The sequence below is a fragment of the Cavia porcellus genome, unplaced genomic scaffold (assembly GCF_034190915.1).
Source record: "Cavia porcellus strain 051 isolate PalLab524CR breed Dunkin Hartley unplaced genomic scaffold, mCavPor4.1 scaffold_10, whole genome shotgun sequence".
In the NCBI taxonomy this organism is placed as follows: Eukaryota; Metazoa; Chordata; class Mammalia; order Rodentia; family Caviidae; genus Cavia; species Cavia porcellus.
Genome location: NW_026947493.1, coordinates 30,083,596 through 30,109,471, shown reverse-complemented (window position 1 = coordinate 30,109,471; position 25,876 = coordinate 30,083,596). Strand labels below are relative to the sequence as shown.

Below are 25,876 nucleotides of genomic sequence, written 5' to 3'. Positions count from 1 at the left end.
GTCCTGTCCACTGAGAAACAGCATGAATATCTCAAGATAATGCAGTTGATGAAACTTGAAGAGAGATAAATGTGTGAACATTGAACTGGTCTTTCAACTTTTCTAGGGAGTTTGGAATATTTTTATCCTTATTTATTTTTGTATTGAAAATTATGTTCACATACTACATTTGGAATATTCCAGATATTTTTCTCTGCTCCAGTTTCTCACTTCTAATCAAAATAAATGTGTTATACTACAAGTATTTTTGTAAGTCAGCTCCTATCATTGTTGGCAGAAGGAGTTGTCCAAATAAGCAACTATAGTTCAAAATGTTTAATTTTCAAAATGATTTTCCATATGTTTGTGTGTGTATAAGCACACATAAGAGACAAATGATTTTTTAGTTAATAAATAACCAATGCAAGATTCCTCTTAGTGTTTAAAAGCCTCCAATTTTTATTACAATGCATTTTATTTTTAATGTCAATAAGACAAATAGAAGCCTGTCAGCGAAGAATCTTTCCAGATGCATCATGAGAAATGAACCCACAGCAAAGGGCTCAGACAGATACAAAGGTGATGAGAACACTTTTGAACATTTGCGATTCGCACTCTACACCCCCACAGACCAGTCTTTGGTGCTTACTGTCCGGTGTGGCCTGTGGGAATACAGGCCTTAATCTTTCAGAAGAGCCTGTGAGCTGAGGGCAGCTCATCGGATAATACACAGCTGGAAACCAAGTACCCATGCCATCCACAATGAGAAGCAAGGTAATAGAGAGAGTGGGCAGCACAAATGGACCGAAGGATGCTGATGGCTCCTGAAGGAACCACCCCCTTGATGTGGAGCACAGGGGACCACAGGAGAAAAAGCTATTAAACAAAGGTAATACTGGTGTGAACTGAAGCTGAAGAAAACCAAAGGCCCCAGCATAGCAGAAATGCTGCAGAGACTTGTACACGGACATTAGAGCCTACTCTTTTCCCTGGCTCAGAACCCAAACAATAGCCCTTGACATGATGAGGGAAGGAGAGTAGAAAATCTATACATTTGTGGTATGTGAACTCCAAACAACTGAGGCATTTCAGTGAGGGAGGAGCATTAATGTCAGTATTTATGGATTTACCAGAAGAGAAATGCATTCTGATAGCAGACTCACCCTAAGAGAACCAACCACACTATAAACAATGGCCACTTTCATAGATCTGGCCTGAGAAGGAAAACAAACTAAAATGAGAAGGTTAGGCCTTAAATTATAAAATGTTTACAAAGAGGAAGAACGAAGCTTTAATGGAACTCATGGAATATAAGATCACACTTGATTATAAGTCTTACAAATGAGTAGAAACTTGATGATAATAGAAGCAATATTTGAACACTTTATATGCCAGGGATAATTTACATATTTTGCATAAATCAACTCATATATGATATTCAGCTCTACCCTGTGAGATAGACAAACACTATTACTCCCTGTTAAGTATAAGGTAGCTGAAGGAAAACCAAGTTATCCAACTTCACCCCCAGCAATAAAATCCAGGCTCTGGGCTGCAGAGTCTACACCCCTCAGACGGAGCACACTGCCTCTCAGACTTGAACATTGCCTATCGTGGTGGGGGGGTCGTTGCTCATGTGTGGTGCTGGAACAGTATGCATGCTCAGGCTCAGATGTTTTATGTAAAACCATAGGTGCAGAGGATAAAGAGGGAGAAGCTAGAGCTTTCGGGAGACAAAGTATTAGCAATGTACACTGGAGGCTCGGGGAACAGACATTCCCTGCCTTCCTTTATCCTCAGAAATGGAGAGCACTACAGAACTTGTATTCATGTGACTGTACTTGGAGAGAGCTCATCAGAAATGAGAACTCAGAAACTGTAAAATGTATATTCACTTACTTAAAATAATAAACCTACAACATGTTAACTTAATAATATTTTATACTTGTGTTTTCTAAGACAGAAAATAGTGTGAAGAGCAGCATTTTTATAGTCTTAAAATCTCTAGTGAATGGCATGGTAGAAGAAAACTGCATGTTCACTTGTGCTTTGATGTGCAGGCTGTCACGATGTCTGATGACCAAAGTGTAGAACAAAAGCTGGTCTCACACAGACACATGGCTGGTGAAGAAACAACCTCACAGAACCCCTCAAAGAGTCTCAAAAACCTGCAGGCCCACTGGTTTAAAGCATGGACTTTACAGGTAGACCATCTGTGCTTGAAATCTGTCTCTGCCACTTCATGGCTATTTAATCTAGATTAATTAAGGCTGAATGATTTCAATACCTCATCTACAAAATGGAGGTGCCATTGGCACTTCCCTGTAGGGCCACTCATGAGTATTAAATTAACATTCAACAAATGCTTAGAAAAAAATTCATGGTATAAATGTTATCAGAATAATGTTAAATAGATAAAGGAAATAATCACTTGATTTTTAGGCTGACTTCCTGTGATAGAGTAACATTTTTAAGTTGAATGTTATGCTCTCACAATTGGGTAAATAAAAAGGATTTCCTGAGTGGTAGTGAACAATTAGTCCCACACTATAAAAAGAATAGTTATAATAGGATCTTAGTAAACTGAGAGTTCAGTTGGGATGCATACTCCAACTGCCTCTGAGTTAAGAAAAAAAAAAAAAAAAACCCTAGAATCTCTCTCCCATAGAGGATGAGTAGCTGCATCCTACTTTCAAAACCTTTTCATGGCCAAACTCATGGCAAACAAAGGGAATTCTTTCATGCAATTTTTGTTAAGGTTTTGCTATAAAAGTATATTCAGTGACTTGCTAAAGTGAGCGATTAGAAATATTTGTAATAACAAAAAGTGGATGAAAAGCTATAGAGAATCAAAACTTACTATTACCTTAAGGTAAAGCAAAATATATTTTTACTTAGGCAAAACTTTAATAATTTCATTTTTTTTGTTTGTTTTAAGAAAGGGTCTCACTATGCAGTTCAGTCTGGCCTTGAATTCACATAATAATCTAGGCTGGCCTTGAACTCCTGGCTCAGCTTCCTGAGTGCTGGTGAGACTGAGGGTGTGTGCCACCAGGCAGGCCTAGTTTAATTTCATTTCTTATCACTGATAAAGGTGATTCAGGAGGTAGTCTGGGAAGATATCTTTCCTTCCTACATATATTACTTCCATATGAGATACAACTTTAATTATGACTAAATATGCAATTATTCTAGTCAACCTTTCATACCTTTCATATATTCTGAGACTTCTTTACTACTTCATCAAATATCAGAGTTTTGTTTCAGGCAGCATGAAAATAATAGGAAATGAGTCGTGTTTCTGGCTCTGTAGATGTGCTTCTCTAGGGCCACAGGAACATGATCCACTGTTTTCATGGCTTTTGTGTTCTCACCAGTGGTCAAAAGACTGCTTCAACTTCAGTATTTGGGAACTGTTATGTATGCTTTATTATTTTTAAGGAATTATAATATGCAAAATTGATTTTATATGATAATTACATTAAGTATTATATACATAAAGTGATACAGTAGCATCATTCTTAATAACTCAGAAGACAGTCTAATCTTGCTGCACTCTCTAATATCTACATTTCCAGTAATATATTCATGCAAGGAATATGTAAAACTGGTAATTAACAAAAAGATAAATTTAGCAGTTCAATAAAGAAGTTTATGTGCATTATTTTCAGAATACACAAAGCATGACATGATTCTAAAATTCTGCTTTCTGGCTCATTGCTACCCCCCTGATCTCTTCATTTATGTACTTAGGAATAGCATTCTATACCCATTCTAGGGAGTTTCTAGGAAGATGAAGTGAATTTTTAAACATGCCTAGGAAGTTCCATGAACTTGTTAGTGATAGTAGACTAGTATAAGAAAGACCATTAAAAAACATGAGAAAATATACAGAAATATTTCATCAATCTCAAGAGAGGAAGACCTTGTAAGCATAAAAGAACTGGCAAAATGCAAGGATGACAAAGTGGATAACAGGTATAACTATAACAAAATTTGTATATATCGATACATTATAGGCAAGTGGAAGAAGGTGAGTCTAAAACAGAAATAATATTTGAAACAAATATTATAGGAAAAATGTTAATTCCTAACAGATTATGAGCAAATTGAGTTAAAACACAAAACTGATAGAAAAAGGAACAAAAGAACTTAACAGGTAACTTACAGATAAAAATGACTCATGAATCATTTAGAAGTTCATTCCAATACCAATTAAATAATACAACTTGAAAAAAACAAAATGTTAAACCTATCAATTTGGCAAAGGTTAGACAAATTCCTGAATCTTAAACATTTTTGAAAGCTGTGTATTTGTTTTCATTACCAGTGTGACACAAATACAAGAATATTTATTAACTTAAGGAGTATACAATATTTTAGCATGCAGGTGACCTAGTACTTATGGCTTGTATCTAAATGTCCTCTCAAAGCCTCATTCACTCACAGGGCCTAGGGCCAGGTAAGTGGCACTGGGGGTAAGGGTGTGTGTACTGCATTCGTCCACACATTGTCATAGCATGGTTTGGGTATGGATAATGAGAAGGGGGACCCTGGGCTTGGGTGAGTCACAGCCTGGATGAGACAGAACGAAAGGCAGGCGCACTGTTGCTGCTTGCTGCTGCTGCTCCCTGCCTAACCTGCCACACACTCTTCTCCTCTGTGATGCCCCATTGCCAAGTCACCATGCCATGGAACCAACCCATTATGGACTGAGGCCTCTACCAATGGCAAGCACAAGTAAACCTTCTTTCCTTTATTTGTGAGTGTTAGGTATTTTGTCTCGGCAATTAGTAACTAAGGAATAGCTTAAGAAGCTTGTTAGAAATATGACAAAAGATCCTGTACCATAATACTCATTACACATAGACTGAAAAGTCCATAGTAGATGACAAATTATAATAGGTGAATATGGCACAATATTACACCATCATCAAGATTCTCTGTTAAGAGAAACCTCAGAAAATGCCAACCAAGAAATAGGTTAATAGGTTACAAACTGCTTTTTTTCTTATCTATACAGAGAAGATAAAACTAGAAAGAAAGAAACTGAAATATTTATTAGAGTTTATTTCACTTAATGAGATTATAGTTTTTACTTTGTATAATGGGTAGATAATCTTATAATGAGAAAAAATAAATCTAAGATTTGGAAATATGTTATACTTGATATAAACTGGTTTGCTTTACATAGCCATAATTTAAGCAAAACTCTTATTTTTGTTAAGCAGTTCATTAGCTGGTTCTGATTAGACTGCATTAAGACTACCAATGGGTGGAGTGAATGCAATTCCTTCTCTCCTTAACATTTCAGTAAGGTGAGAGCTACATTAGTGCTGAACCTACTGCACACTGGTTACTATATCAGGAGAATGAGCTATAGAAAGAAGAGATGAAAGAAAGAATAGTCTCCATTGAAACCAAATTAAGGAGAAGCATACAGTTCAGAAAACAAATGAGCCATGGCCCAAATCTTTCCAGCAAGTGCAGGGTGGGCACGCCCCAATGAAAGCCTGGTGCTTATCAGAGAAATTCTAGACTCCTGCAGCCCTCCGGATTGCAAGGAGATGCTTTGCCTTAAAAAGTTTATAAAAATTAGAGAAAAATTCAAATGTGCATTTAGAAAGTCAGTTATCATCACTGTGTGTGGAGAAGCAAGTTAGGCATTGTAACTGCCACTAGGGATAACAAACATTGAGCATTCTTCAGGATTTAATTTAAAACAATGCTGGAGAAGTAACTCAGAGTTACGAGTGGACCCAAGGTTGTTCACCTACCTACTTCTCCCAGGGATTACAAACAACAGGGAACAAATTTTCAGATCATGCATCATAAAGAGGTCAGGGAACATAAAATTCTTATTAATTTATAGGTTTCTATTAAATCCTGGGTGTTACTTCAATGTCATTTTAAATGAACAACTTAAAGTTGGGACTAGGTTTTCCCAATTTATATGCAATATTCACATAGAAATTCAGGAAGTTTCTATAATTCAGTTAAAATTTCAGTTTTACAAATTTAGAGCAACCGCTCAGTAATGCCTTTTGCACAAAATCCAACCTCTGACAAGCACTAATGTACCAGGACAGCACACAAACAAAAAAATTCGTAACTAAGTTATCTTGCTCCCAACAATGTGTTCAACTAAATTAAAATTCTGACTTCCACATCAACTAGTGCCCCATTTAGTTCAGGAGGACAAGAAAATGTAGAATCTTTATTTTCAGATGATAAGACAAAGAAAAGTGACTTACTAAGATCCCCAAATGGAACATGATTCTCTGTCTAAAGTCCAGTGGTCATTTCCCACAAGCACAAGGGTCTGCACCTAGCGAGAGTTAAACAAAAGGCAAAAGACCCTGAGCACAGTATCAAGGCATCAAGAACAAGACTGGAAGAACCTTGTTCAACAGCACCACTGCAGACTGAGTTTCCTGGTAAGGCCAGGGAAACTGCTGGGGCCTATGGCAATATGGGAATTGGAACCAAAAAGCTGAGAAGCAGAGAGACATGTGTAAGTTCAAGAAAGGCCATTTATGGTGGAGATAACAGCTGGTAACAGGCTGAGAGATGAGCATAAGCTCGCTAAAGTGGGATCATAATTCCAGAGGCCAGGTGAAGACCTGAGATTTTACTCTAATTGAAAGTATCAGCATCTAGACATTCTTAATGGAAAGGAATAATGTGTTCTTATTTTACATTTAAAAAATAATCCAGCTTCTCTATTGCAGTGATTGAAGAAAGGAAAAAGAAAAATGGAAGAAGTGAATACAAGAAAATCAAAGAGATTACTGCACTCAAGCCAGGTGAGACAGGAGCAGTAGAAATGATGAGCCACAGATGCAGAGCATGTTTCTGAGGGAAAGCCACTTCTTGCACTGAAAGGCAGCTTGGAGAATCCCATCAATGTGTTTTCTGATATCCTCCCAATGAAGAAGGATCCTCAGAAACCAGAATGATGAGCATTTTTTTCTGCATTTCTTGAGGAATGAACCATTTCGACCTGAAGAATGGGTGCTCTTTTTTCTTTACATTAGTGCTAGGAATTTCAAGGCCAAGTCTGTGACTCAACTCTAACAAGTATATGTAAATTTTTCCATCTAATTCATGCATCCACCTCCTTTTGAATTCTTCTTAGTTACCTTTCCTTACTTACTACTTGGCTTTTATTTTATTTTATTATATGTGTGTGTGTGTGTGTGTGTGTGTGTGTGTGTATTTGTATTAGACAATGTAGGTCACTTTTTAACTCTCTAGGAAAAAAGTCAAAATAGTCTAGTGACAATTGTCTTGACCATTGTACAAATAGCAATATTGGAGAAGAAGGTTTTATAAAAGGGATTAACCAGGTAATTTTTAAACCTGTTTATTATGCAAGAGAATCTGCATGCATAAGAGGTCAAGAACACAAAGACATAAAAGTTGACCAACAGGAACAGCTTCAACAGCTTCTGCAGACATCCTGAGCAAGCACCTCAAAGGGCAAGTGAGAAGCTCTCCAGGGGCAGTGGTACCATCCTGAACTCCCTTGGGAGCAAAGCCTGTGCTATAGCTTCATTAGCATTAAGCCAGGGACCATGCTACTTCTGCTAAAAGCGAGGTCTACTTCTGCTACAGGCCTTGTGGTTTGTAGCACCTTCCACACATGATTCCTGGGGACAATAGGAGTAGCCACTCTGGAAGAAGGAAAAAGAAAGCATCTCAGGTATCCCTCATTTTGACTATCTATTTTCACCCTCACCAGTTCTTCCCTTGCATGGTCCGGGAGCCTGGAGCTGGAGTTCAGTGAGATGGATGAGGTTCAGCTGCTGCCTCTAAATAGGTAAGGGGAGCTGTTTCCCAGCTGTTGATACCCATCCCATTTAGGTCTGAGTTGCTTATTCCAGGGTAATGTGAAATCTTGCTCAAAATCTATTGCACTCTTGTGCCTCAATTATTTTATTACAGATATAGTTCCATGAGCCAAAGCTTCTAGGAGACATTTAGTCCCTTAATAGCATATACCAACTAATATTCTAGAATTCTGTATGTGAAACATGAGATAAAAAGTTTTAATCAGTAATTCCCAATGATTTATTTTTATCTTGACACATCTCACTTAACAATCATTAAAGCAATCATCTCTGGGGAAAGGAAGGGTATCATGGTTGTCTTTAAATTATTAGCATTTAACAGATAAATCTTAATTCCAAAAAATCTCTTCAACTAGAAGGAAATGTTGAAGATGAAACAATGTGTTGATAAACATAGTCATTTTAAATTATGCTGCCAGTCAGGGTAAACTACCTGGACCAAACCAGATGCATCCAGTTAGGCTCATAGCTTATAGACTTTCAGAGATCAACAAGGTTACTAATATCCTCAAACAACAATAGTTAAGATGACACCATATTGTCACTAGCAACAAAATGTCCAGGAAAATAAATGGGAAAGTATAGATTTATGAAATATGGTAATAGGAAAAGATTAAGACTCTAGGAAACAAGTTATCAGGACACTCAACCAATCATACAAAAATATTTATAGCACATGGGAAAAAAAAAAAAGATGCTGTAGAACCAACAATGGAATGAGAACCCAGAGCCCTGTGTCAAATCCTAGCTCCTATGAAGTAGAGTAATTATTGATTTGAGACTCACAGGTCAGTAAGGATAACACAAAATAATGATTCCACTATTCATTCATTTACTTAAAATTCTGTCTAATGTAAGATACTAATGAACTGCATGTGTATATATACACTACCTATCAACCCCATATATGCACACAAAGGAAGCAGACAGAGAGGACAGTGCCGCAGGACACCCTGCAAGAGTTGAGCTTCTGCCACACTATGAGGAAGATGGGCATTTGAATCAATGGAAACATTCTGTGTTTGAATTCACCAGCAAATTACGACTATGCCAAGCTCAATGTCCTGAAGAACAAATAGCACACTACCCCAGGAATACAATGGCAGTTATACTTGGTATGCTCATTCCTGTTATTAACATAATTCAGTATTGTCCCTTGAGTCCTGCTAACCACTTTTTTTTTTTTTTTTTTTTTTTTGCTTCTTCTGGGACTCACCAGATTGCCCCACCATGCAGAAATTAATAGATTGCTGGCTGGAACAGCAGAGACCTTCTAGGAATTACCACTAAATACTGGTCAGGACTGTGTGTCAGACTCATTGTAATGTATCAAAATAACCCCCCTGCCTAAAAACAAGTACAAGACATAACCACTCACACACAACCATGTGAAAATATAACCCAAACCAAGATGCATGAATTATATTCAAAGACTGCAGTAGAAATCCGAGGAAAATAGTTTGTGTTATGAAACTAGTTCAGATAACTAGTAATCAATAATTTCAATTTAGGATTTATGCCCAAGTCCTATTTGGAAATGTATAGTTGTTTTTTCAGAAAGTTAGTTTGACAAAAGAAAATGGAGCTAAGCAAATAAATTATATCATTATTATTCCCAACAAATATAAAATAATTATGTTAATTCTAAGAGATGAGCATATGTAAAAATCATGTATATATAATATAAAATAAATAAGGAATATATGTAAGGATGGATTAGAAGAAAACCATCCTATGTATGTTGCAGAAAATTCTTGTATATTCAATGAGTAGATTTTAACAGTTTTGATATGTGTATGAAAATGTAGGATAAATATTAACAGCCTACTGATGTTCTAACAAATCTATTTTTATTCAAAATGGAAATTAGAATATATTTTGCATTATTTGAGTTAATTACATGACATTTCTTATGAATAATGATGTATTATTCCATTCATTACTTTTAATTATGTTTCTTTACAAGTGCAAGGCTGGCAACAACATGACCAGCCTTTCCCTGTTCTTTACAATATAATCACTGCACAGGAAGCAGATCAAAAATACGCCCAGAATATAAACAACAGGGTTCTGTTGTCCTTAACAATGAAAGTTTAACATTACCTGAGAAAGTGTCATGTAGAAATGAAAATTGGAGCTACGTCTTCACTTTATAAGACATTTACATTGGAAATTAATTTGAGAAATACTCAAAGTATTATGTGAAGAAATTATCAGCCCACTATTGCCTAGAGTCAGAGAAAGAACATCTCTAATATTCTCTGTACCTACACAAAATGTTCCACAGAATTATGTTCTGTACAGATGGGCAGCTTGTCACTATCCTTTTCTGGTTGTGACAGTGCTACTTTAGGCTTTGTCCAGTTCTGAGTAATGTACTATAACTGCTTAAAAGCCCTAAAAGGTAAAAGCAAAAAAAAAAAAAAAAAAAAAAATACAGCTGACTTTTCCTCCTTCAGCCCAGTCCAGCCTACCACAGCAGGGTCAAGAGCTGTGCAGAAAGGCCCTAACATGCAGAAGAGGCCTCAATTAAGGAAAGTCACTGAAAACTCAGTCATCAAAGAACAGGGGTCCAGTGAACCACTAGGTCCATGCATGTCCTTACCAGGAAGCAGGCAATGAGCAGACTGGAAAGGGACAGACGGTAGAGAACAGAAAGCAGCACAGATGAGGTTTAGATGCTAATACGTACATGTTTCAGGCACATTACTTCAGGGGTTTCAGGCACACTGATTCAAAGGAGTCTCCATTTAAAGGGTTCAGGCAGAACACAGAGTCCATATATTTTTTCTCCATCTGCATGTTGATTTTCCTTGGACATAAAATATCTGTTTAATCCCTTTAGTATTAGGTCCCAGTGATCTATCATTTTTTGTGTAATAAAAATAAAAATGACTGTCTTACTTCCAGGAACAACAAGCAATTTACAAGAGGAAGGGCCTGACAAGAAGAGCTTCTCGTTTGCCTCTGGCACCCAAGACAGTTACTGTCCTCTCACTGCCAATTAATGAGTCCAGTGTGGAGATACAATGTGTTTGCTTCCTATTCAGTGATTTCTTAAATAAGAAGGATGATGGTCACATAGGTTTATCTTAAAATGAGGATTGGCAGAATCCTCTGAGACAGATCCTAGATATTGAAAAGAGGTACTGATGAACTTAGAGAAGATAAGGACATATAAGAAATTTCTAAGTCAAAAAAAAAAAAAAGAAAGAAAGAAACTTTCTAAGTTCCTGCTGAACAGTGTCATCAAAAGTTAGTTTTAGCCAGGATCAGTGTATTCTAGCCCAAGAATAGGTACACATTTATCTGGAAACTCTTACTATGGACAGAAGGGGGAAAGGGCTCCAACTCAGCAATCAGTGCTACACAAACATCTCTAAACAAATCAACCTTCCAAATAGGGAAATAAATATGACCACAAGAAAATCAACTTGCCCATTACAGCTCAGGACAAAAGATACCAAGATCATCTGATCATCTCTCAGCACCTCTGCAAGGGTATTTAAGCTAGCTGCTCTGTGACAGGCACTCACACAGCAGAGTAATGACATATGTTCAGAGCATTTTAAGAGCATGAATCTATCTTTAGCAATAAAGATATTAAAATAGTGCCTGTGCTCATTTCATTTGTTCAGGAAGTTTAAAAAGAAACATTTTTGAGAGCTGAAGAAAGATCATCATCAGATGATCTTTACTGTGGTTTCCTGAACAATTAAAAGAATTCATAAGATTGCAACCCACTCAGGAAATGACGAGTATCTCTGACTTTTACAAAGGATGAAAAGGGCAAATTTATCTATTCCACATGAACCACTGTTAAGTAATGAAACTATTTTTACTAGTTTTTCATTTATTTCAGGAGTACTGAAAAATGGCAATGGTCTAAAAAGAGAAACTATAACATCACTGATTTGCAAAAGTAAAATTTTGCATGTACCAACTTCCCACTATGAATGCAATCATTATGTACTACAAACATGTATTAATAAAAATTTGTTAAAAAGTTATTGGTGAAGAGTTTTGTTTTCTATCTGTTGAGGTTAGCTCTCACAATCGTCTCCCTTGTACTAAACTTTTTGCTTCTAATGTGTCAGCAGAAAATTCCTTTAAGTTACCTAGTTTAATTCTTCACAAATACACTCTGCAAGGCTGACCTCCATGCATCATCCTAACATTGTTTGGCCTTGATAACATTCTATGTGTTGCTCCAGTTTGGAAAATAAAACTGCGCTTTTTAATAACTGATTCAATAATCTGTTGACAAATGATTTGTATAATACAGTACAGCCAGCAAGCAAGTTTGTCTCTGTCATTGTACACTATATTCAATCTATCCACAAGCACTGCAATGTCCCCCTTGTGCTAAAGATTCTTACAGCATTCTGAACAGCAAGCCAAAGATCAATACATTGTCTGCTGAAAACAACAGGACATAACAAATGAATAATTTTATTTGCAATAAAAGCCCCAGTCCCCAAATGGATTCTACTCATGTTCAAATTCATTTTTCATGCTCAACTCAAGAAGAGAGGTAAACACCATACAAGGCAAGGGAAGAGAAGTATTAACCATACTGGCTCAAATTTATTGAAGTCATGAAGAATGGCTGGATTGTACTCATGCACAAGAATAAAATGTTCACTGCAAATTTCTGAAGACACACTCTCCAAAATTATTCTATCCTATTATCAAGAAACTCCAAAAAATATTTTCCAGTACCAAGAAATTAATGGATTACATACATTCTGGAATATTCTTCCAGAGTATTCAATAACAGATATGAGAGTCCATTCAATTGGCTTTAAACACTGTTGGCAAGAAACAGAAGTGCTTGCTTCAGGTGAAGACAAGGAGGGACTCAAGTGCTTCTCTTTAGAACAAAGAAAACAGTCTTGCTTTGAAATCATTTCTTGGGGCCCCTGATTTGACAGTTCATCTCCTATTCTGAAAGCTATGAAAAAGTCAGTCAGTAAGATAATAAAAAAAGTTGAAGGGGACAGCAAGATGTTAGTGAGGACATAAGTTCAAAGATAACATTTCTAAGTCCCTCATGAATTGCATGGCTCCCCAAAGATTCCTTGAATATCATTTTTAAAAAGAATCAAGACCACAAAATAGTGCATTTTATATGATCATGCCAGTATATTACTCCCAAGACACCAGTTTGTTCACTGACAAATTAACATGCTTAAAGAAATGTGAAAGGGGCTTCCCCATTTTCCATCAATTCTGCTGCATATACATAACAAAAGTGTTAACTGACTTATAACTGACAAATCATGAGGGGAAAGTTGAGAAAGTATATTTGTAACATAATATTAAAATATCTGGAATAAAATGACAATATTTGGGGTATGGGATGATGTAAAAATCAGCCATTAAGCAGATTCTCATTACTTAATTCTCTTAATTAAAAAAAATGCATGTATTCCTGGCATTTAAAATTTCACTTTCAATTCAGTCACCATAATATTTTGGGATGCCAAAAGAAAGAGAGGCACAGTATGTGAAAGGGGTCCCACACTCCGGATGCAGTGGTTCTGTGAAAAGACAAACAGGAGTGCACAAGAGACCAATGGAGTAAGTGTTTTACACAGCGCCTGGAACAGAGTATGTAGCTTAGTGATAGAGTGTTAGTGAATCAACATAAACACAGGATAAGAAATTAAAAGTATCATAGAGAGAGAGGATTTCTTTCCAAAGAGGCAGGATAGTTATCACAACTCCTTGGTTGAAATCAAGAGAATGCAGAGAATCTCAAGATATGGGGTAGCAGGGAAAAATAGGGTAAAGTGAAAGTAAAGTACACATTTAGGATAGAGTTGGGAAAAGGCAAACTGGGGCAAGATAATGAAAAAAGCTATGCTAAAAAGTTTGGACTTTTTCCTTAGAAAAATAATATAGTCATTAATGGTTAGCTAGCAAGGGAAGAGAAGACTGATATAATCTGAGCTATGGTTTCCCACATGGCAAAGGCTGGATTCAAAAAGCCTAGACTTAAGAAGGCTACAAAAAGCTAGATAACTCGCAACAAAAAACTAGACAAGGAAAGGCAAAATTAAACACTGGGTAAAGACAGGAGCCCAATTTAGACTCTTCAACATTTATTTTTAAACTGTTATTGGACAGAGCTATCCAGTGTCAACTCCTAAATTCCAGGCCAAAAGACTCTAGCTTTTGCAAACAGATAAGTGCCTTATTAAGATGCTTCTCACAGTGGTAACATGAGTTTACAAACATAGAGGAAAACAAAGTTACAAAATCATCACATAAAAAGGATTCTCAGAATACATTATCTGCTGGCCCTCAGACCATTTGCAGCAGTAGATATGAGAGAGTCCCAGAGTACACTGATTACAAAACATTCTCACTCTCTTTGAGCTCATGCTCATATAAATGTTTGTTCATTTCAATAAAATGGTCTCAGTATCCTTGGCTTTTACTTAAAGATAGGGTAACTGCTTAGGATTCACTTCTAAAGGCAATTTTAGGGCCATTGGGAAGAAAACTAGTCATTATTTACCAATAGATCACAATTCACTATAGTTATTTCTCTAGAAGCAGATAACTTCATTTTCCTCTCACAGATACTCCAGTTCTTAAATACTAAGCTTTCAGAGTTGGTTAAAAACATCACAAAAATCAAGTTACTATCTAGACATGAGTAAAATATTCATAAGGAAAAGTTCATTCCTTTATTAAACAATAAAAAGACAATACATTTCTATAATCTCACATTTTCTTAGTCTGAGACATTAAGATTTGTTCATTTAAATTTGCATTTTCAACCCAGGTTCTGTTAATTCTTCATTAAAAATCAACTAAGCTGGCATGACTGATGAAAAGGCATCTACACCACATTCTTTTGGCATTTGAATCCATAGGCATTTTGCTTAAAGAAAAAGACCACAAACTTGCAGTAGAATTAAGTGAAGAAATAAAGTGTTTTTATTCCAAGAACACTGGAATTCTTTAGAACTCAAAATAAAGTTAATAAGTAAATTAATGATTGTTGTTTTACTGAATTTGGCTAAGTCATTCTAGTTTATTCTTTCCCTTCAATAAATAGAAGAATGTCATTGTCTTATTATTTACACTCAATTTTATTTTTAAAAATTTTAGTTTTAAATATTACGAAAAAGAGTTTATATAAACATAATTTGATAGTTATTTACTAATGTTTACTAATAATGTATAACATTATCTAGTAATTATCCATTGTTGATTACTAATTTTGTAAGCTTATGAAATTTAATTAGTTAAAATTTATATTCAAGAAAGTTGAGTCTGCCTACAATCACAACTGTCTTTTTTTTCACCATAATGGTTATGTGGGCAGAAACAAATATTATTCATAAAGTTTTTATGTACTCTGAATTGTTTTGCTGAAAAAACATACATTACTCTACAAAAATCTTGGTGTATTTGTACCCTCAGAATTACTAATAAATTTGTTTCAAAACCAAATCATGTCTCAGTGGAAAAAATACCTTTCATCTCAAAATATGAAATTTTATCCTTATTGTCTCCCACATATTAAAATAAAGGGAAAAAAGAAAGTTCTAAGGAGCCACCAACATTAACATGTACACAACCACAAGTGATACTTCCAATAACATGAAAATTACTCTGGAGCAGTTCAACAATTCCTACATTTCCCACTACCAAAGAGAACATAGCTCCTTCTGAGGTCTATAGAAGTCCTTCCAAGGAAAATAAATTTTACTAAACAAAACGCATTACACTGGTCTAAAAATCAGGGTGTTATCCAAGAAAAAAGGCCATTTCAGATGCCAAGATGAAAGAATGATAAAAATATTTTCACGTATGAATTTAATTAGAACTCATAATTTGAATGATCTCCACAAGAGATAAACAAAGTCAGTTACACATTACCTTAATTCCATTCAACAAATTTGCAATCCAATTGCTAACGTACCATTAAAATTCACAATAAATATAAAGCACTCATGATATTCATTGGGCCAATTTTAGAAACCTATTTATTTACACAGCTATAGGAGTAAAAAGGTCAAGCTAAAATTCACCTCCAAAGCCACCGTTGCTAAGCAACTCTTTTGAGAAGTTCTGCAACATTGATCAAGCATATTACTGGTGCCACCAACTGGATTCAAAATAAATGTGAGCAAAAACTTACCTGGTTTCTCCAAAGGAAGAGGAAAGTAGGTTCCTTATTTACCATTTTAGGACAGACATTGCAGGCCAATCCTCCACTGATTACATTCATAGGCTTTTCATTTTGCCTGTCTTAAAAGAAAAGGATACGTCCTGGTACCACAGGTTTCCTGTTCACAAGGGCGAAGGACAGTTCTGTTTTGAGAAACACCACAGAGGGCTTGATGAGATGCTGGCCAAATCTGAACGACATTTCCTCACTATTGAAGCCTGAAAGAAAACAATTCAGGAAATGGACATTAATAAAAGTGAAATAAGAAACTTAGTTCATGTATCACTTTAAAGAAAGAAAATTCCATTAGTAAAGACTCTTATGTGCAAACAGGATGTCATTTTAATGACTCATAATTTAATGTTCACCCAGATGAATTTTAGGTTCATCCTAAAATACTCTACTCTCCCTACATCCCTTGATTTGAGTGCATGTTTTCAAGCAGCAATTTGCACATGGACAACCAACTTTTCACTCCTGAATCCTCCCACATTCAGGTTGCCCCCTCAAACTACAATTCCTATTTGTCAAACACTTACTTTTACCCAGCCATTCTGTCATATTTGTTGATCAGAAAATTTTCATGAGTGTCAAGTATTGACTATAAATCTAATTCCAAAATGTTTCTCTCAAATGGTTTTATTGTCATTTATATAACAACAATTCAAAGGAAATACAAACATTGTCTGACCTTGCCTACAATTATAAAGCATATATGAACTTCCAGAGAACTAGCCTAGTAAATCTTCAAAATTGAAGAGAAAAGAAGTAAGGAATAAATTAGAATTTGAGACATAAGCAATTCCTGGTTGAGGCAGCCTGGATACAAGAAGGTTCATGAATTGTTCAATATTCTCCTTTTCAGGGAAAGCCTGGAAAAGAGATTTAAAGAGAGATTTGGTACTCAGCAACTATACTGAGCCAAATTCACCCATAATCAATAAATTTTATTTTTTTGGTTCAGTGATGCCTATATATTAAAAAGGCCTGAACAACTCAGACACAGCCTCCCGAGAAACTACTTCATGTTTCTAACTCAGAGAGAGCCTATTAGAAAACTAATGAATGTAGATCAACCTACAGAAAAATAGAGATAAAACTATGAGAAAAAAACAAGGTCAGAAAATACCTGACTGCTTTATAGAACACACAATACATGCACAGTGATTTAATGAGCCCAGTGCCCTGTCTGATGCAAACCACAGAGAGGTCTGCAAATGTTTTCCACTAGAGATATACCCACATAGCTGAACCTCACTCACATTTCCTGTGCTCAAGAAGTAACATGCAAATGTTTCTCTCAGGGACACACAGAGTGGTTTTTAGAACCTTTATAACACTTTCAGTAAATGAAGGGAGGGTAAAGGTGTCAAAAAGTCACCCACTACAATGGCTCTGAAGTATATTTACTTGGCTAGAAGCATCAGTATCACCAAGGAACTCTGAAATGTAAAATCTCAGGCCCCATACAACACCTACTGAACAAGAAATTCTAAGAGAAGGGCCCAGCAAAGTGTGCTTTAAGAAGTTGCCCAGGTAAGAAGGAATCACTGATCAAATCCAACTTCCCTCTTAATAGTGGACCCAGTCTTACAGAACCCTGCCAGGTAGCTGGCTGAAACGGGCCTCCAAAGGCCCAATGATGGGAAGCTCACTATCCACTCCCAATACAGTCAGCTCCACTGACACCAAAGTCACTTTTTATACCAAGTCCATCTACTTTCAGAGGATTTATTCCCTGGGGTCATGTGAAACAAGTGGTATGAGGGAAGAAAGTAGTATGTAAGGTTCAGTGCTTTGTGTATTTGGAATGAATCTTTCTTGATTTCCTTCAGTGTTTTAGAATAGAAAATCATGCCAACCACTGTACAACAGCATTGATTCAGGTCACCCGGCATCTACTTCCATTCACTTTGATTTGGGATGTAACATTCCACCACCTCATATACATAAAAATTTCCTATAACTACCCTAGCATGGATTCCCCTCAGTCCTCTGATGTGATTCACCACAAATTCAGACAGGGTATTCTCCAGGGGATTACTGCTGAGGACGCTAAAGGGACACTTTCAGTTGATTTGCCAAGCTGCTGCAGCATGAAACTGAAACAACCAGAGGCTTCCTTCAAAATTTACTCTAGCTATCACCGAGGCAAATACAAATGGAGCCAAGACACAGATATCCAGAAACTGTCAGCTGAACACCTGGATCTAACAACGCTAGAAGGAATAATGTTCCTGAGTTTGTTTTCCTCTCCAGTTAACAATTAACATGATGTAGGCATAGATTCTGGTTAAGGGTTATTATTATCCAGAGGCCACCTTGGCTCTTCTTTGGAATTTTTTTCTTTTATTACCACCTTCCTTTTCATCCTCTATGTCTAGTACCATTGCTCCCCCTCCCAAAAGTGAATTAAAAGTGATTCACTTTTTCACAATTAATGTACAATTTAAAATACTCTTTATATATTTGTGTATATATATTTCATGTGAGAAATCTACAGCTCTTATTTGTGGTTTTAAAAGGTCTCACCAGGGGGCTGGGGATTTAGTTCAGCAGCGCTTTGAGTTCCATCCCTGGTACCAATAAAAACAAAAGAGACCAAAAAAAAAGGTCTCACCAGGAAGTGATCCCTGCCTGGAAACCATATCATTTTCATTGTTTTGCTGGGTTGGGTTTTATTCTCTTTTGTTTTGTTTGATTATATTAAATCTGACAGCAGGAGCAGCTATTTAAAAGATAACAAGACATATTATGGTAACCATTGTGGATTTACTATTGGCTTGTTTTGAAGTCCTTTATTGTATTCATTGTTTTGTTTTTATTGTTTCTGCTCTATTTTGTTCTGTTCAATTTTTACTATGTCTGAAGGTATGGACGCTTTGAAGATAGCAAGAGGCATTATGGTAAATATTGCTGATTTTGTAAGGATTTAAAGTCCTGTATCATTTATACTAGTTTAATTTGATTGGTTTTATTGTTTCATTTTCCTTAGTTTTACCCTCTTTAAAATAAAAAAAGAAATTTTTATATACTTATAAACATAAAGTGTATGTTTTAAATACCATTTTTTCTATTTTCTCTCAACATTAGACACACTGATGTTTTTATAACTCCTCTATGCCGCTGGTAGTTTCTCATTACATTTCACTGTAGCCTTCTCTGTCCATCTCTCTAATGCTCAGGTGTTAGTTTGATGCCAATATGCTGCCAAAAATAGCACAGTGACAACCGTCCTTATGTGAGTTTCCCTGTGTACATACTGTGGCCCCAATGTGGAGTTCCTGAAATACACATCTTTTTCTGAAATCTACCAATTTGCATTTCAAGCAGCAATATGTGAGGAATTTCTCTTTTCCTAAATCCTTTCCAGCACTTGATAGTGCCTGTTTTATTAGTTTTTACTAGTAAAAACTGATTTATTTGTCGAAAGGTATCGTTTGCTTTTAACTCACTTGTCTCTAATAGTGATGTATGTATGTTGCTCTTTCTACAAATTTCCAATTCATTCTTTTTTTATAACAGGTCTCCTTCCTTCTAGTTTCCAGTTCTCCAGAGTCCAAGATATATTCTACATATTGACCGTGGTCTATTAAGCAAGACAATTATATTTTTACTATCTGCTAATTTTTCTGTTATTCCTTCAATTAAATAAAAGTATCCATTTGATGTCTTAAAATTCATTGATTTTCTTTTTATAGTTGTGCACTATGAATCTTATATAACTAAACCTCATAAGTTAGTAAAAATATATTCCTATATTTTCTTTACCAGATATATTTTCACATACCTGATAGTGGAGAAAACATGTTTTTTTTAAACAGGTATTTATCCCACTTGCATATTTGTGTATAAGTATGAAAACATCTTTATTTTTCTCTGTTTTTGTGAGCCAGTTTTCTTTGTACCAATTCCAAGGAATGACTACACCAAATATCCATATGTATATAGGAATGAGTTTAGACTATGTTTTATTTGGATTCTAGGCCAGATGTTATGGAACAGAATTCATTAAATATTTTATGAAAAGGGACAGATGCAGTGGAGCATAGTCTCTGCTGCAGCTGCTCAATTCTGTCATCATAGAATAAACACAGCCATAGACAACACACAAATGAATGGATGTGGCTGGGTACCAGTAAAACTTTATTTACAGAAACATTCACAATCTTGATTTGGCTTGTGGACTGAAGTTTGCTAACTCCTGTTACATATTTATTAACATATTTATATATAGAGAATCTCTCTCTCTTTTAAAAAATAACTCCTCATATAAATTTACACTGAACTCTACTTTCAAAAAATTTTGGTTAGATGTTGATTAGATTGGATTATATTTTAATGGAGGGGAAATGTGACATCTTCACAGTATGCAACAAAGTCATTTATGAATAGTATATTGATTCTTTAATACCATAATAAAATTCTTATAATAGAGTTTTAAATTTCCCTTATATGTTTTATTCATTTTACCTTAGATTTGTCCCTAGGTAACTTTCAGTTTATGTCACTATTATAAATGGTATATTATTATTATCATAGTTTATAACTAGTTACTCCCAATACAGGGGGAAGATATTGATTTTTATGTTTCTTTTATAGCTGGCAACTACGCTGAATTTCTACATTGCTGCTAATAGTTTCTGTTGATTCGCTTTGATTTTCTGTATAAGCAATTTCATTCAAAATGACGATTATATTTATACTATTAATCTCTGTTAGTTCATCCAAAATAATAGTTTGTACTTTCATTATTTGAATGTTTGATCATATTTTTCATCCTAAATCTTGTAATTTGAACAATTACTTTTAAGAAAACAATATGCAATATATTATTCAGTGTTAATTTCCTACTTTTTTTTGAAATTCTGTATCATTTCCATGCTTTCTTCTGTTTTGCTTTTTAAAATAAAAAAAATAAAATGACAATTACATATCTCATTTCAATTTTTGTACTTTTTGTTTCTTCCTTTTTCCTTCTGCACAGATCTATTCTCTGGTGATGTGTTGAGAAATTACACAGATCTTTCTGTCTTCTAAACATGTTTTCTCCACTAAGAATGATGTCTACCATACGATTTTGGCAGAAAGTTTTTATCAAACTGAAAAAGAAAAAGAAAAAGAAATGTCCCTTCTCTTCTAAGTCTGCTAAGGACTGAGTTCATCAAAAACCTTGGTAATACTAGATACATTTTTATAATACAAATGACATAATTGTCTGTGCCTTGTTATGGATATAATAAACCTCAATGGCAGAGTTTTTTAAAAAATGTAATATCCTTTCAGTTTTATGATTAATTTTAATTTCATTTATAATCAATTATTTTTAATACAATTCCAGATTTCACTTAATATTCTTTAACATAAGTAAAGTTGTACAATCCTGTTTTTAACATAAACTTACCTGATCTTCATTAGTAAGATCAAATAAAGAAAATTGGTGTTTTTCTCGATGCTAAAAGAAGATATATAAGTAAGCAATGTCTGTCTCTTGAGAGTTAAATGAAATTCATTCCTCAAATTTGTGCCCCTTTTCTGATTGCAAATAGGACCAAATTTTTATGATTATTATAAAATTATTTAACCTTTTCTGAGTGGCTTATGGTTTTCTTGTATTTACATATTATCCAAATATCCTAAATTTTCAATTTTACTGGCAAAAATTTATCATATTTTTTCACAAATAAAAAATGTAATTAATTATTTCACCTATTTTGTATATCATGATTCACATTTATATTCTTCATTTGTTATTCAAGACTTACATATAACTTACTAGGTTTTCAAAGAGCTAGCTTTGGTTCTTTGACTTTTATTAATTATTTTTACTTTGATATTGATTTCCTGTACTTTTCTTTCTTTGCTGTGATTGTTTTTCTTTCTGTGTTTCTTCAGTTTTGTCACACTGCAGCTTTGTTTTGTTTTGTTTTTTGTTTTGTTTTGTTTTTTTAGCTACCTGAGTCAAACACTGAGCTTATGAGCCTTCCAACTTAATGTTTTTTCTCATGTAACAAAAGTTAAAATACTGCCTGCAACGGAACCCATTAACTTTGTCTTTTACCTATTGTAGTTTATTATCCACCACTCAGCTCTGAAATTCTGCTGTTCTTGTTACCACTTCCTATTTAACTTGAGGGTTATTTCATAGTATGCCTTTTCATTTCCAGACATATAGCATGCTTTTGTTTTCTTTTTCTTAATACTGTCCAATCCACAGGACTGCAGTTAGAAAAGAAGCTTTATGCCGCTGCTCTTTTTAGAATCTGAAGCTTCTTTCCTGACCCATTAGAAGAAGAGCTTTCACCCTAACCAGCACATCTGCCAAAATAAAATATACTCTACTATTGAGTCAATTCTACATACTAGATGAAATCCATTATTATCTAAGTATCTACCTTAGCTTACATTTTGTCTTATTGTTTTATCAGTTTCTGATAAAACTGTGTTAAATTTCTAATTACAGTTGATAAATTAATGACAAATGTATAAATTATTATTTGCTACATCTTAAAGCCATCTTCTTCCATGTGCATATATTTATGCTTTTTTACACCCTTGATCTTATTATTTCTTTTTTGTTTGTATTTGACAAATGTCACATTTTTATTACTTCATATTTTAATTTGTGTTCTGCAAAGTTTTTATATAAATAACATGTTATTTTCTTCCCATTAGAGAATCATCTTTAAAGGTAGAGCTGAGCACTGAAGAAATGGGGAACCCAGAACCAAAGAATCGCTTAAGATTCAAAATAAGCAACGGTGCTGGATCTTAAGCACTATGTATTGTTGCCAATTGTTCTTTGAGTTTATTTCAAACATTTTATCATTTTCTTTTGCCTACCTTCCAGGTAATCAGGTATTTTCCCACAGGTATAAAAATTAAATACTATTTTTGTTTCAGTAACAGTAATTCTTATCCAAACTAACACTAAGTTTCCCCATCAATATCTACAAACTTAACATATTCTGACCATCCTGATCTCTTTCAGGTACCATACACCAACTTCCTCCCATCCTAATATCTGCATGTTCAAATAACATTGAATTATAATTCTGAATACGTAGTTAAATACTGAAAATCTCCACGGCTTATGCTAGCAAGTTTTGGGCTCCAACACCACTGCTTATTTTGAATCTTAGCTGGTCCTATGGTTCTGAGTTTCCCATTTCTTCAGCGCTCAGCTATACCTTTGAGTGAACATTCATATACTTTATACACTGTTTAAAATTATTGTGAATGAAAATTCTGATTATTCCATCATGCTCTTAGAAACTAAAGTTGCTATTGCTTATTTTTAGAAAAATCACTAAATTCCCTACTCTCTCTGTCTTGGTTAATTTTTGCTCGTTGCTGACACCAAATACCTGAAGCCCAAAGCTGGGAAAGGAAAGGTTTATTTCTTACAGTTTTTGGAGGTTTCCGTCCACACTTAGTTGGCTCCAAGACAGGCGGGTGACTGCAAACAACAAGCAGGAACCAGCAAAGAGCAAGACACTCCTTCTTCCTGCCATTACATCACATCCTGGCTCCACCCCTAAGTGGGTGTAGCACTAACACCATCAATCCAAGCACTAGACAATGAACGAATAACAAATGCACAATACAAACTCATGAGGCCTGGGGGACACAGACATAAACCATGACACTCTTATTTCTCTATTTTATTTTTCTGCTGAGTTAAATTACTATTAGCTTGTTTTGAACTCCTGTATTGCATTGCTTTGTTCTTATTGGTTCTTTTCTGTTTCATTTGATTTTACTATGTCTAAAGATAACAAGAGGCATTATGGTAACCATTGTTGATTTCCTATTACCTTGTTTTGAAATCTTATGCCACACAGTCTTGTTTTGATTAGCTTTATTCTGTTTTATTTTGTTTGGTTTTATTCTTTCTAAAATAATTTTTTAAAATCTTTATTTTTACTATAATATATAAAAGGTCAATTCATGGCAAACTGTGAGATTTTATACAGCATAGTATCATTATTCTACACTCCCACATAAATAAGTAACCAGTCATAATATCTTAAGCTCAAATTTTGCATATTAAAACACTTTTAAATTATTATTCCTTTGCATCCTTGCCTTCTGCTATTGCTATTGAGAGAAATCCAGTGGTAATTAGATTCCTGTTCACCACAGGATGCTCTAGTTTTTAATCTCTAAATTCTTAGAGTTTTGCTAAGGATCTAAGCTTAGGACAACATGTTTCCTGAAGCTATCATAATAAGTTACAATAAACTGAGGGTCATGATTCCTCCAGAGTCCCTAGATCAGAATCTTCTCACCTTTGGTTTCTAGTGGTTGTTAAGAATTCTTGGAAATCCTTGGTGCTCCTTGGCATCACCCTAATCCTTATTCACCTTCAACCCCAGCCTGTCCCATCTTCAGATGGCCTCACTTTAACACTTTGTCTTCCTTATAAGGCCGCAAGTCAATGGATTTAGGCCCCGCTCTAATTAGAATATTAACTAATTACATTTGCAAAGACTCTATTTCCAAACAAGTTCTAAGATTCATTTTTTGTGGAAACTATCCACCTGCCCTAGACTAATTTCCTGATTCTCTGCATAAACCATTTCCATGTAAGGTCTTCAGTTACTATTGCATTTGCTACACACTTGATAACTATTTCTTCAAATATTTTCTGACTTCAGTTGATGCTTTTGCCTTTCATGGATTTTGTCTAACATTAGTATTTATTATACCTCTCTTAGCTCTGGTCTCAGTCTTTTCAAATCTCTATGTCTTCATGTTGCATTTTGGGAAAGAACCTCAAATCCAAATTCTCATATTCATTCATTTATCAAATTAACTCCTAACATTACATTTTACACTTATTCATCTCCAGTTTTTCTCTATTTCCAGGCTACTCTAACCACATTTCCCTACTTCTTATGGATATTTTTTCTCAATAAGCTCATATATTACCATTGTATTTCTTCTCATTAGTCTATCCTGCCAACAATTTTAAGTGTTGGCTAACCTCTGACCTCTTTTCTATTCTTTCTCCTTTGATCATTTATGTAATTCAAAATACCTTTTGTTGGAACAAAGTAGGAGGAGATGGAGCCAGAGCTCAAGACACCTGCATTTGAGGCTCAACCCTGCCACTGCCTTGCTCCCTTTTGCTAAGCATTAAACTCACACTCAAACACTTCATCTAAAAACAGGAGATGGTAACACAGAAACAGCACTTCTCACCATGTCTGCCACAGGATGCAGGCATCCAGGATACCAATTATTTTAGTCACTTTCCCTTACAAGAAAAATCTACTCAATACCCAGAACTTGCAGGAAGAAAATTTTATTTTGGCTCATGGTTTCAGCCCATGATTGGCAGTCTCCAGGCCAGAAACAGGATAGCAAAGGGTCATGCAGGAGGAAAAGGTATTCAACCCACAGCAGCCAGAAAGCAGAGCAAGAAGAGAATAGTCAGGGGCAAGATTACAATTTTCCAGGTCACATCCCTACTGATCCTTCTCCAACCATGCTCTACACCCTAATAGCACATTCAGCTACCAAACACATCAATGGATGAATCCACAGATGAGCACAGTATCTCCACAATCCAATTAACTTCCAAACACAAGGTGAGTTTGTGGGAGAATACACTACATCTAAACCATACTACCAATATTTTCAGGTCTCTCTACACAAATCTCTTTGTACTTCTGTTCTAACTATGGTGACATTCTACCCATTTTTTTCAGCTAACAAACCTAAGCCTTCAAGGTTCAAGTTCAGCAGAGAGGAAAAATATTCTTGGAACTATTAAAAAGACAGAAGTATGAAAAAGTGTAAGAATCAAGATAGTGTGATGGGAAGATTCATGCTTCTTCAGGAACTG

At 35.1% G+C, this 25,876-nt stretch overlaps 1 protein-coding gene across 16 annotated transcripts in view; it reads right to left on the bottom strand.

The window, feature by feature from the left end:
- Window positions 1-25,876, bottom strand: part of Fhit (fragile histidine triad diadenosine triphosphatase) — a 1,402,288-nt gene that overhangs the window by 690,458 nt on the left and 685,954 nt on the right. For 15 of the 16 annotated variants that reach the window (XM_013144142.3, XM_013144139.3, XM_063257178.1 and 12 more), the window contains one exon: window positions 16,122-16,241. In XM_013144142.3, the coding sequence (XP_012999596.1) occupies window positions 16,122-16,224 (103 nt within the window). In that variant the 5' untranslated portion in view covers window positions 16,225-16,241. Of the gene's footprint in view, window positions 1-16,121; window positions 16,242-17,152; window positions 17,244-25,876 lie in introns of those variants that run through there. The other variant, XM_063257176.1, reaches the window with a different exon arrangement.